General features: G+C 27.2%; 1 protein-coding gene and 1 pseudogene across 2 annotated transcripts; both read right to left on the minus strand.

The window, feature by feature from the left end:
• Nucleotides 1-1335: 1335 nt before the first annotated feature.
• On the minus strand, nucleotides 1336-4468 carry LOC114403829 (ras-related protein RABE1c-like). 2 transcript variants are annotated; one of them, XM_028367012.1, is made up of 9 exons: nucleotides 4355-4468; nucleotides 4173-4260; nucleotides 3928-4000; nucleotides 3306-3406; nucleotides 2774-2839; nucleotides 2366-2463; nucleotides 2110-2172; nucleotides 1946-2038; nucleotides 1336-1715 (listed from the first exon to the last, which is right to left on the minus strand). In XM_028367012.1, exons 2-9 carry the CDS (start codon nucleotides 4243-4245, stop codon nucleotides 1632-1634), a joined length of 651 nt encoding a protein of 216 aa, XP_028222813.1. In that variant the 5' UTR covers nucleotides 4246-4260; nucleotides 4355-4468; the 3' UTR covers nucleotides 1336-1631. The 2 variants fall into 2 exon arrangements, with proteins under 2 accessions (XP_028222813.1, XP_028222812.1); XM_028367011.1 differs by having other exon boundaries at nucleotides 4173-4442.
• Nucleotides 4469-6091: 1623 nt separating this feature from the next.
• LOC114402863 lies at nucleotides 6092-7464 on the minus strand (annotated as a pseudogene).
• Nucleotides 7465-14103: the final 6639 nt, after the last annotated feature.

Here is a 14103-nt window from a genome sequence, read left to right on the forward strand (position 1 = left end):
AACTGCTGAGTTACAAACTTTCTTCTCAGAATTACTCTAACCTTACCAAATCTTTTCATCAATTTGGCATCAGCAATTGTTGACACCCCATTTCGGATTATCTTTTTGCCAACATTGATTGGCCTTATTATAGCTAAATAACTACTAACATCAAAATCAAATTGTTGATTTGCCATTTCGGATTATCTTTTTGACATCATTGATTGGCCTTATTCTAGCTAGTTAACTACAAACATCAAAATCAATTTTATATATTTCATATCCGGAATCTATTTTTTCAATAGAATTTAAAAAAAAAACATTTAGATCAAAATCAATTGTGACGAGCAACTTCAGTTTTGGACACCGCAATTGATTTTGGAATTTCAAAATCTCCAAACTAATTGCAGTCATTTTATTTTATATCAAGCAAAACTTCTTGAGTTTGGAAAATTATCTTCAATTACAAGGTAATTTGTAATTTAGTTCTTTATGACGTTGTAACAAAAACAAGCAGCAGCTTACCCTACTGTTAGGGTTTGTTTTTCAGTTCAAAATGCCACAAATGAAGGCTCATGTGAAAAAGCAACAAATTGTTGCATCTCACAACATGGAGCTCTCGAATTGCAAATAAGGGCCCATTGAAAAAGCAACAAACTGTTGCTTCTCAGAAGGTGGAGCTTTCGAATGTATGCCAACTTGTATAAACAGATACACAAACAAGCTAGGGTAAAACTTCCTGCACTATTTGCATTTCAGACTTGGCTTTTCATAATGCAATGGAAAATGCAGGAAGCTATGGTAGGAATGCAGGAAGCAACAGCCAACACGCTAATAGGATTTATAGGATTTGATGTGGACCGCAAGCGGGATTTTTCGTGTAACAAACTATACATGTCATGAACTTCAGCCCAAGTTGGTACTTATTTACTTAAGTATCCCTTGTTAGTTAATGCTCAAACCAGGTATTAAGTGAATCCAGAATACAAAAAAAAAAAGGACAAGTTTCTGTCAAAAAAAAAATTCCAAAAGTTCCTCTCAAATTTACTGACTGTTGCCAAACATCTCAACTAGATTAATATTTATAATAAAACGGGGGATTAGAAAACATGCAAAAACATTTTAACTTTTTCAAAGAAACTTGGTTCCACCTTCCGAACCAAACCATTTCGAAGTGGGTGAAAATATTGCAACATTATCATGCAATATTAGTACCCGCGGACCATTTTAGTAAACACGGCATTTCACATTGCGGTGAAATGGCAAGGCTTCCATTTTCCTTCCACGTGCAAACTTATTGGGTTTGCCTCTAGATTCCTAAGCCAGCCAACAAAATAAAAAACATTCGGACCGATATTCTGCAAATGATCAAGCTGTTGTGATAATCTATCCGCATCTAATCAAGATACCTTTTAAGAGTCACACTACAAATGAAAATAGGAAATTGAAGCAAATTACTAGTCACAACAAATTCCACCAAGTCAGTGAGCAAAGAATTTAAAATATTAACTTTAAAATAAGACATCTGCAGTTGGGAGATACAGAGGGACAAATACATGCTCCCACTTATAATGTCATCAGAATAACATTAGCACCCAGATGAGTGCTATTGCAGAAACCTGTGCACCTCTTTCTACAGATACTGATTCTTTTCATGAACCACAGCAAGCCGACTTTTGCGCAGGTTGACCACCACTGGTTGCCTGGTCAGGTTGGTTAATCTTGATAGTCTGAGGCTGAATCAACAGAGAAGAGAATATCAGTGTTCAGCAATACGAACAAATCTATGCACTTATTTTGAAAGTTAGTGTTAATTCCTAACAATTATTTTTCTTAAGTACTTGATACACAGTTGCAAAATTTTAATCTTTCAGAAGAAGAGAGCACTTGCATTTCTCAGGAAAAAAAAAAAAAAAAAAAAAAAAAAAAAAAACAAAGGACATAGAGAAAAGAGTTTGCAAATTACCTCAGCTCTTGAATCTGTGTCTGCAAGCCTTTGCTTAATATCTCTTGCTATTGAAAAGAAGACCTCTTCCACGTTCATGTTGGTTTTTGCACTCTGCATGTGTTCTTCAATATAAATATAACAAAATCACAAATAGTTTTAATGAAAAGGTAATTGTCACTCACAGTTTCAAAGAACTTGATACCATACTCATCAGCAAGTGCTTGCCCTTTGGAGGTAGGTACAGCCTAGAAGAGAAAAAGGAAAAACTTTTGTTTGTATCAATGCAGACAAAGAGATAGCTTAATCTGATATCAGTAAACAAATGTGGTTTGAGGAGCATGGAGTCAATAGTGCAATATCTTATTAATCAACTAATTTCCAACCCTAGCCAACTAAGAAGTAAAATGTAAATTGCAAAGTACCCCGAAATGTACATACCCTTTTACTTTCATCCATATCAGCCTTGTTGCCAACAAGTATCTTGTTTACATTGTCAGAAGCATGTTGTTCAATATTGCGGATCCAATTCCTAATATCTGGATAGAAAAAACCAAGCTATATTGAAAATCGAAAGATGGACAGAACAGATGAAGTAAACTTAACCATAAAGACAGATTGTTTTGTCTACCAGTTAATTGTACATCAGAGAATAATAGGGAAAATAAGAAATGTGAGCAATAAGAAATGGGGAAAATATGAAAGAAATACAATTTATAAGGTCAGCTAAAGCTGAAATGAAGTCTACAATTCTAATTTCTAAGACATTAGTGCATAAAAATACATCAATAGAATGTCATTCACTGAAATATCTTTAAACTTCCAACAAAACCAGGGAAGGGAGATTACTATTGAAAGATGCTTCATCAGTAACATCATAAACCAGCAAGATACCCATGGCTCCACGGTAATAAGCTGCAACAGCATGTAACATTGTAAGACAAGTTTTCCTTTCATCAAAGAAATGGAGCATGCAATAAAAGTTAGTTTATCCATAGTATTTAAAATCAAGTAAGAATTGAACCTGTTAGATTAAAGCATTGTGTCCTTCTAAGTAAGTATAAAACATGCCAGTGTGTAAATTAGATTTATGAGTCACCATATCGAATGACGTAAATCACTATTCCTTAAAAAAATTATAACTTCCACCCAAAAATAATTATTTTCTATGAAAAAGAACTTCTCAAAACTTAATTGAGTTACTGATAATACTTATAAAAACTAATTCCCTTTGAATGCTCATTTTTATCAATCACAACTATAATTACTTCAATTTAACTTGTACAAGAATGCATGTAAACAAATGATATGAAATTACCTACCAAGAGGACAGCTGCTAATTGTCAACTGACAGCAAGGTTGCACAAGAGGAAACACATACCTGTGGTAATAGTTCGGAACCGCTCCTGACCAGCAGTATCCCAGATTTGTAACTTAATCCGTTTGCTGTCTAGTTCAATGGTTCTTATCTTAAAATCGATACTGCCATACATACATTATTATAATGAGATTTTATTTTATCAAGAGATAAAGGTCTGGTTGGGTACAAATATTTGTGTACAAGGAGACTAAACATTCAGACAATCTGGTACCCCAACAACGAGAAAATGTCCATATTAAAAGCACTATTCACTAAAGAAATGTGTTATTCATCAACAACTCCTAAAATAATTTATACAACAGCATTTTTTGTATTTATCTCTCTCCATTACATATCATATCTCTCTCTCTTTTTCTCTCTTAGTTGTAAGATTTGTTATATAATTTGGTATACAAATAACGTTTGTCTTCACTAAATGAGCTCTAGACATTAAGTCCAAAATTGCCATGCTACCAAAAAACACTAAAAGAGAAACAGGGGCGCTATAGACAATATAGTCAATAGTGAGTGGAAAGAGGAAATACGGATGTAAGAATCTTGAAACAAGACAACAAACAGGTACAGCATTTTTCACAAGCGATAAAAAAAAAAAAAAAAAAGTGTCTACAGATAATATACTAACCCAATGGTGGTGATAAAACTGGTTGTGAATGAGCCATCAGAAAACCTCAAAAGTAGACAACTCTTCCCCACACCTACAATGATTTTGAGTCACAAATAAAATAAAGCAGAGAGCAGCAGAGCCAATAATGCTATATATAATCAGCAATTAAACACTAATCCCTATTCTGAACGACAACTAGTAATAATAATTAACGATCAGAGAAGAATAAAGAAAGCATTGAATTGAATCTAGGAAAAACTCACCGCTGTCGCCGATAAGAAGAAGCTTGATGAGGTAATCGTAATCGGCACGAGCTCTAGCGGGTGCTGCTGCCATGGCAGATTTAATGCCCTAAAATCGAAGACAGTGGGAAATGGTTAGAACTTGGAAGGAGAAGGAACGAACGAAGTCGTCGGATCGAAAGGGATCCAAGACCAAATAATGCCTTTGCGTTTTCTCTCTCTCTGCTCTGCGCCTATCATATCATTGCAATCGCGTTACGTTTTGCCACACCACACTTCTTCTTACATACTCCTGCCCACACTCTATTCTGCCCTCCAATCCCTCACTTGCTTCCCCCATTAACTAATAACTACTTTAAAATACTATTCATTCTATCGCATTATTAGTTTAAGATTTGTATACTAATTAATATAATTTTAGATATGGCATTTGAAAATAAAACAAGTCCCATCAAATATTATCTTAAAATTAACAAAATTATCTGGGACCTAAAACATATATTTAAGTCTTTGTAATGAAAAATAAGAATTAATATAGATAACTAGATATATTAGAATCACTATAACAAAATAACAAGAATTCAAAATATAATTTTTATTTTATTAGAGACTTAATGTAGAGGAAAATGATATTAGGAACCCAAATAAAAAAATTTAATTTATTAATGACTCTAAAACATATTTAAGCCTATTATAAAATTTTGTTATTTTTAATTATATAATAGATTATTAATAGATTAAAAAATAGTGTAAATGCATTTTAATTAATTTTTATTATTTCCAATTTTTTTAATTTAATTGAAATTATTTAACCATATAAAAATCTTGAGAAATGATAGTAATACACTTTATAACAAAAAATATATATATTTGTATTATTTTATTGTTAAATTTATAAAAAAAAACAAAAAAATTAGAAAATTATATTAAAAACACCTATAAATTTGTATTTAAATTTCGTCCTATTCTTTATTGATTCACAATGTAAAAACCTTTAAAAGCATGCTTATTTATTAAGCTATTTTTTACATGTTATTTTATATTGATTCATTCTCTTAAAAAAAAAATAATAGCTTCTTCAAAGCGTGACATATTTATTAGACAGCTAAATTATTTTAAAAAATAAAACCAATAATAATGTCATTAGCAACTCTATAATCAAAGTCATATAACAATTTTGTTGGTTAGTGATAAAGAAGTCGGTTTTATTTATGCATGATTTTAGGTTCGAGTACCAATGAAAAAAAATGATACACACTTTCAACTAATTCACATTCTTTAAAAAAAACAATTAATTTAATTTATCATATTAAATTTATCAATTATTTACATTTTTTCTTTCAAAATTATCATTTATTTCTTTTTTCAGTTAATTGCTCCCAAAAAAATAATTAATGTTTAAAGAAAAAATATTATAATCAACTAAGAATATTATAAGATAAAAATAATAATAATACACCATACTTTTAGAAAATATATTATAAAAAAATAAAGTTAAAAAAGTTTTATATGAAGGGAAACAGATGTAGTAAGAGAAATATTATTAATGTCTGTTTAGGTAAGCTTCTTTAGAAGCACTTCTAAAAAGAAAAAAATAAAAAGAAAAAAGATGAGATGAACTTTTCCATAAGCAAAAATAAGCTCTTCATGAATTAATTTTTAGAAGCTCACCAATATAGTTTCTCTAAAAGATGAGATGACATCTACAAATTAACTAATGAAAAACTCATTTTAACTAATGGAGAATCTCATTTCATTTTTTTCTTCTTATTTTCTTCTTCTAGAAGTGCTTCTAGAGAAACTTACACCCAAACAGGCCCTATATATATCTTTGTCCATTAATCTAATCCACCCAATTCAACTTACAAGTAATTGAACCTTAACGCGATCATATAGTAAATTACAAATACTGAATAGCGTGATACAGTCAAGACAATGAATATGCATAATATAGGGAGGTAATAAACTAATAATCCCTTTAGAATCGGGTTGCAAAAAAGTTGTGACAGTAGAAAATAGTGAAGTTGTTACCAAGAAACCAACTTCACAGTATGATGTAACATTGTTATGCTATTCTCTTTTTTCAGTAAATATTATAAAAGATGGCTAAATAGTAAATATTACATTGAACTCTGATTGTTTCAGTATAATTTGTCATAAACATGAACACAAGCCCATCCAACACACTCACGGTTCTTTACAGCTCACACTAAATCTCAACCCGCCAGATTGCAGTCTCCTGTTTGGTGGAATAAATTGTAGCTCACACTCCCACCAACTTCCATTTTTCCACCTACATACTCACTCCCTGAAAAATAAGAAGATAAAATGAATTAATCTTGGATTCTCTAAAAATTAAAGTATATAAGTTAATTTTAATTTTTCAGATAAGTATAATCAATCATTTTATTTTTATTTTCTCTTAGATTGCTAATGAAGAGAAGAAAGTGAAGGAAGAAAGAACAAGAATAGATGTAACATACTTGAGTTTGACAGCATCTCATTAAAAACAGACACATGACTCGAATTTCTTGTGGATTTCAGATTGCAATCTGATTGGAACATGGAATATGGTTTGTTGGAATCAGGGTTCAAGTAGTGCAAGTGATCAGAGTATACTTGAGGGTTCTGGAAGCACAGCTTTTCAGCCCCTCCAGAAGTTGTTATGTTATGTTGGGACTGAAACTCCTCCTCAGCTTTTGTCTTCTTATTCTTAGAATCAACCTCAGTGTCCACTTCTGATTCAGTGTTGCTAGGAGCCACATTTTGCAGCCTTCTTTTGGATCGAGCACGCCTATTCTGAAACCAATTATACACATTTAACAACCAATGGGAATATAGAGGAGAGGAGATAAATAGGACTTTAGAGTAACTTAGCTCAATCAACTCTCACACGTTGAGATAAATGGTAGGGAGAACAAACTTATTGTAGCTCATAATTAACCAAAAAAGAAAACAATAAAAAGAGAAAAGAAAGATGAGCTTGAGGTACCTACCTGCAAGATCCTGTTGAGCTGAGAGTGTTCTGTGCATCTCAATAAGTTGCTCACAAATGGTGCCATAAACGGCTATTTGCTTCCTCAGAGTTTCCAACTGTTCATCAGTCATGACCTTGACATACATGAGTTCTCCGTTGGCATCAACATTCACATTCACATTCACATTCCCACTCTGCTGCCACCTCTGCAACTGTTTCTGCAATTCCACCACGTTCACCATCTCTCTCTGTCTCTGATGATTGTGAATTATGATGATAAGAGAGAGAAAGACAGAAGTCAGCAAAGGTTGTCAGAAAAGAAAAGCAGAAAGTGTGAGAAACAGACAAAAGACACAAACATTTTAAACGAGAAACGTATCCTCTTTAACGCTGTGCCACATGTGACTCCTTATTAATTGTATTAGGCTTAATTACTCTCTTAGTATCTGAATTTAAGTTATATTTTTTTTATTTCCTAAAATTTAAAAATATTTTATTTAATTCCAGAATTTTGAAAAATTGTTTTTTTTAGTCTCTAACAATCTAAGATTATAAATTAACGCTTTATACTAATTTTTTAGCATTCTATTAGAGTTTTAAAGTTTTAAAATGTAAATTCAAGATGAATCAGTATTAATGTTATAACTTCATTTGAAAAATTAATATATTTTCTTGCTAAACTAATTTTTTTTTTTTACAATAACTATAAAAATTGGTCTTTAATATTAAAACTAGTTTTAAACGAAGTTTAATTATTGTTTTAGTGTTTGAATTTGAGATGTATATTTTTTTTAGTCCCTAAAATTTAAAATTACTTTTTTTCTTGAATTTTGATAAATTTCTCTTTTTAATCTCTAGTAAATCGATATTTTGTGATCGTTTTTAGTTTTCATAAATTAGTTTTTATTTTTAACTACTTGAATTTTCATTTTAAAAATATTATAATGTTAAAAAATTGTTATAAAGTATTAAAATTATTATAAAATATCAATTTATTTTTTCAAGAATTAAAAAAACAAATTATCAAAATTTAAGAACTAAAAAACATACTTCCCAATTTCAGGAAAGAAAACAATAATTAAGACATTATACTATTATTATTTCTGATGTGCCTACTTATAAAAAAGAAATTAAACTTGGGATGCTATCTATTTTCTCCTTAACACTAATAACTATCAAATTAATTTTGGAAACCTCTCATGAATTATCAATTTTGTTGAAAATTAATTTAAATTTATTTTAGCCGAATACATTTTGTTTTAAGAATTAGAAAAATGCTTAAAAATGCCTTATTGATCATGTAAAAAAACAATGCCTGATTGATGTTTGTTTTCTTTTGATAATATAATGATAATGATTACATGACAAAAAAATAGTATAGGCATTTCGCAATTTACGTGTTGCGTAAAACGTTAGCCCCGCAATAATTGCTTACTTTTGATGAATGGACTGTTTTTAATACTTTTGGTTGCTTGGATTGTGTTTTCACATTTACAAAGTTTTACATTATTTACAAGTTAAGATAAAAAATATTTAAAAACACTTTCCTTTTAACCCATGAATGGATATGTCTTTTACTAAAAATAAAAATAAAATCATGATGATCCAACAGCATCTACATCATCTAAGCAGATAATATCTTAAATATAGAAAATTCTAACAATGTTTGTAAATTTAAGAGTGAAATATTAACATTATACATTAAGTTCAAGAGACTTATTTCAACCGTCACACAAAGTCTTATATAACCTAAAAATTAATATTAATGATGATTTATAAATACATTCTATTCTTAAGATATCTTTTACTAAAAAGATAAAATTTTAGCTATCAAACAAGTAACTAAGCAAACAATATCATAATAAAGGAGACCAATGATGATGCACTATCAGTTTAAAACTAGTTACATTCTCCATCAATAAAAAAAAAATGATGTTAATGTGATTTTTATGCTATTTATCGTAAAATTTATCAAACTTATTGTTAGATGATATGTTAAACTATTTTACAATAGTAATATACATAATTTATTTTCTCTAATTAAATTACGACATAAAGACTTTTACATGCATTCTAATTAAATTAATATTTTAAAGTCGTTGTCTAAAGTTATATCGTCTAATTCACTCTTATGTTTGAGTGGCAGTCGATAACTTGTTAATGTCTATTATTGAGACCCACCACTGCAACTACATGGCCATCTCATCATTCGTTTATTCTTCAGATTAAAAAAAACAAAAAGAAAAGAAAGGGAGGGCTATGATAAAACCAAAGGTAAAGCATGCCTTTTGTTTACAAAATATTAATTAATTAAGATTGAGTTTAATTTTAATATATTATTTTCTGACAATTTTGTTAATATACTATTAATGTAATAAATTGCATTGTTAACCAACTAGAAATAATTATCGGTGTGACTTTTTATTCTTTACATTCCCTGTGCATATATTATTTTCTCGTTAATATTTTTATTTACTAAAAACTACTTAATTTGTAGTTTTAAGAAAATATATATTAGTTGTAGTCTGCTGAATGATATATTTATAACGTGGCATGAATAGATATTTAATAAAAATTAAAATTAAACAATTTTTTGGGATATATATATATATATATATACATTAAAAAAAACCTGTCAAATAATTAATCGAAGATAACATATTTTTATATATGACACGAGTTTTGAAACAATATTTTCAAGATTTATTAATTTATAGGAATATAAATTATTTTTACGTGTCTTCTTATTTTAATGATAAAAGCAAATATCTTATATTTTCATGGAAATGAAAATTTATTATTATTATTATTTTGTGAGGAAAAAATATACTTGGATGCACTTGTATAGGTCATTTTCTTTTTCACGTTTGTTCAAAATACATCTATTTATAAAATCAAATATTTTCATTGAAACAAACAAAAAAAATGAAAGAGAGTATTTACACAGAAAACATACATTTGATTATAGTGTCACATATATTTCTTATTTACTTTACCATGAATACTTTAGTACTGAAATAATTAACAAAATAAAAAAATATTAATTAAAATAATGGACGTATTAAAACAGAATTTGAATTAAGTTAATTAAATTATTTAAGTAATTTAAATTTATTATACATTAAAATATATTTAATAAATTAATTTAGATACATTTTCTATATATTTATATAAAAAAGTTTAACATTATTATATAAATATTAATCAACAAAAATTTAGTATAAGAAATTTTTAAACATATTACCTAATTAGATTTAAATTAAAGTAAACTTTATTTTTTGTTTAAAAAAAGTAAACATGATTTATAGAATTCCAAAGTGTGAATAAATATTGTTAAATCTTTAATATAAAAAAAACTTTGAGGTCCATAATAATTTTATTTATAATGATGTCTAGTAAAATTGTGATACTTGTAATATTTTTCATAAAAGAAATTAAACTAATTTAATATATGATATTATTTAGCAAGTAACTTAAAATTATTTTGTCATAAAAATGTGTTTGATAATTTTTTTAATATATTTACATTTTTTATCTTAGATCAAAGATCACTATTAAGTATTTTCTAATCAAGTTAGAGACTAATTTTATTCATAATACATTATTGTTGGTCAAGAAAATTTTACATACATCATCAGAAAAATTTGATTTCTATTTATACCGATCCTGGAGTCCTTGGAGGTTTCCACGTTGGTCTCAGTTTCTGTCATGGTCCTCATGGATTTGAACTTGCTGTTGGGAATAAATTTGTATGTCCACGATCTAAGTCATCATGTAATCAATTATAATTTTAATAATAAAATATTATTTTATTTTCATTGTCATATTTCACTATTTGACCAAATGGTCTATTTGGTAATGTTCTTGATTAAAATTAAAGACTTGTTATTATAATAGAGATTATGATAATGAGAAATGAGTTTGTTCTAATTTTAATTTAAACCGTTATTGATCATAAGATTATTGTAAATAGGATATCAATAATTTTGATAGATCAATATATATGTGATAGTATTTATTGGATAAATATTAATAGATCTCATTTATTAATTTGCATATATAGATGAGTCACGTGTTGATGTGATCATTGAACTGACTCAATTGAAATTTTATAATGGTTAAAATTTACCATAAACTGTCAATAGAAAATTCTCAAGAAGAGATATAATAGCTTTCTTTGACCTAAGATTATCATAGTAATTAACAGGTTATTTGTTATTTGTTGTATTTTGATTTCGAACACCTAATGCTTTAGAGCACTTGTTGAATGGATATTATATATGATTAAACACCTGTAGAATTAATGATTAATCAAAAAGGAATCCATCAACTCTTGATAATAAGTTTGAGCTCTATGAATAAAATTATATCCTGGCTAGGAAAATAAAATGAAAGAAGAAATGAGTTTCTTAAGTCATTATAAGTTAACTCAAAAGGGTTTGACAGTAATATCACACTCTAGAATTAACCCAGAGCTTTAAAGATGAAAGAAATTATTACACTACTTTTCTAATGTTAAAATGTTACTTCATGTTATTCGAACGTTAAGAAGTGTTGCTAGACGCCTACCTTGATTAGTATATTAATTTGATTAATATATTACTAACTTAGTATTGAACCTATGGGGTCACACACAAACGAGTGTTCTAATTTCTGTTAAAGAAATTATTTTAATATTTGATGATTAATTAAATTAGAGAATTTAATATGATCAAATGATTATTTGATTTCAAAAAGGTGAAATATTATTATATTTTTGCTAACACTGAAAATATAAATAATATGAAAGCATTATTAATAGAACGTTCAAACCAACTGAACTAATAGACACATTATGTTATAAACAAATAGTGTCGATATATATAATAGACACAAAAATTATATAATGAACTTTTCAATATATAAAATATATTTTTTAAATCTGTTTAAAATTTAATAATCTTATTCATTACAATGCAAAATCAACTATTAGAATTTTGTTTTTTATTTATAAAAAATAAATACCCATTAAATCTAATAATCAACTACTAATGGTGTAAATTATAGTTGAAAGACACCTAAAATTCTAAAATATATATTGTTTGAAAATAAAGTAATACATTTTTACAAAAATATCCTTAATTTAGTATCAACTCTTAATTACTAGTTTTTTAAAAATTATTTACAAAATTTATGGAATCCCACAAAAGTAAGGTCTTAACAATCCAGTTTATATACGATCGTGATATAAAAATTATTTTTTTAGAAATTTTTTATTCATTTAATTTGTTTAGAAAATTTGATATTTAATTGAATGATGTATTTAGATATTTATTATAATGATTAAAAATTAAATAAACATGATATTTAATTGAATGATGTATTTAGATATTTTTTTATAACAATTGATAATGAAATAAATTTGATATTTTTTTACATATATAAATATTTATTAAACCTATGATTTTTATTTATAATTTATATATATAAACAAATTAATTATTAGATAAAAAATAATCATTACAAAATTTATTATATAAATTTACATGTACATTAAATATAAATTAAAAATTTTAGTGATATATATAGTGACATTATTTATTTACAACATAATATGTCTATTAGGTCAATTGATTTGAGTATTTTATTAATAATTTATATAGACTTACCTATTGATAATCCGTAAAAAAAAAATTGATGATCCGTATAAATTAAAAAACAAAAACTCATACGGAGCAAAAAAAATTTATATATATACATACATGTATTAGACATTGTCAAACTCAGGCAATGTGTCAAAATTAAACTCAGACCGTAACAATACCTAGTTGGATTCAACCTATATTCTTTCCTAGACTAGGCGCCTATTTTTTTCCAGTGCCGTAGTTGTAGTTGTTAGGTATTTGAATTGCGTTGGATGAAAAACTTCTCCGAGCATCATTCGTTTTTTAATTAAAGCGAAAGCTTTTGATGAAATGGCTTTATAGTAATTTTTTCAAATAACAAACAGATTGTAGGAATAGAATTGCAGTAAATAAGAAAGTGTAGAATTGCACAATTATAACAGCAACTAAACTCTAGAACATAAATTTGAATAATTATATATATATATATATATATATATATATATATTATGTAATCGGATATTTTATCTATCCATATATATAATATTAGTTAATATTAGAGCCCGTACAATGCACGGCCATATTGATCACGAGCATATTGATTCATGGTAAGCTATCACGAATTGTAATTATTATATGAATCAATTTTAAAAAAATAATTTTATATTTTGTTATTGCGTTATAAACATGCGTCTTCGATATTGTTGTTGTGTTGCAACTATATAGAATGGAACAATATTTCTTCTTTTGAACTTTATCTGTTTACAAACGACTGAGACGATTGAGGAAGTTGGGTTTGTTAATCTTGCACATTTTCTTGAACTTCCAACACAAGAAATTTTGCATGAATTATAGGTACCATAATCTTTTGGTTATTTCATATGATATTTGATATATTACCTTAAATTTAAGCTTCTTTACCTAAATTACATACAAATTTAGTTGTCGTATTAACTCGTTTTTATAAAATTTATGCTTATGCTCCAAAAATGCAAAATAACACTTTAATCTATGTAAAATTATTTTGAATAATTGAAGTACTAATACATTAGTGATATAATTTATCAATTGAAGATCAAAGTTAACCTGATTGTTGAGTTATAAAATACAATTGTATTTCATATTCTGCATTATGAAAATTCTATTTATAGTTGAAATACTCCTCCCCATAAATTAAGTATAAATTTTCTTACTTGTTTTAAAAATAAATTTCATATTTTTTATTGTATATGTTATTTCTATCTTTAAGAAAAAATTTCATCTCTACAAATTAAGTATAGATATTGTTACTTGTCTTTAAATTATTATTTTCATATTTTTTACATAATTCACCGGGAGAAGAAGAGAAAAGAAAAATTCTACCTCATAATTT

This window comes from Glycine soja, chromosome 20, assembly GCF_004193775.1.
Source record: "Glycine soja cultivar W05 chromosome 20, ASM419377v2, whole genome shotgun sequence".
Classification (NCBI taxonomy): Eukaryota; Viridiplantae; Streptophyta; class Magnoliopsida; order Fabales; family Fabaceae; genus Glycine; species Glycine soja.

What these genes read in the sequence shown, in the direction of transcription:
- LOC114403829 (XM_028367012.1), bottom strand. Translation starts at nt 4,245, where the DNA reads ATGGCAGCAGCACCCGCTAGAGCTCGTGCCGATTACGATTACCTCATC. An exon ending in ATATGGATGAAAGTAAAAGG is followed by an intron (nt 2,173 to 2,365) that starts GTATGTACATTT and finishes TTTCTCTTCTAG; the next exon opens with GCTGTACCTACCTCCAAAGG. An exon ending in ACACAGATTCAAGAGCTGAG is followed by an intron (nt 1,716 to 1,945) that starts GTAATTTGCAAA and finishes CTGTTGATTCAG; the next exon opens with CCTCAGACTATCAAGATTAA.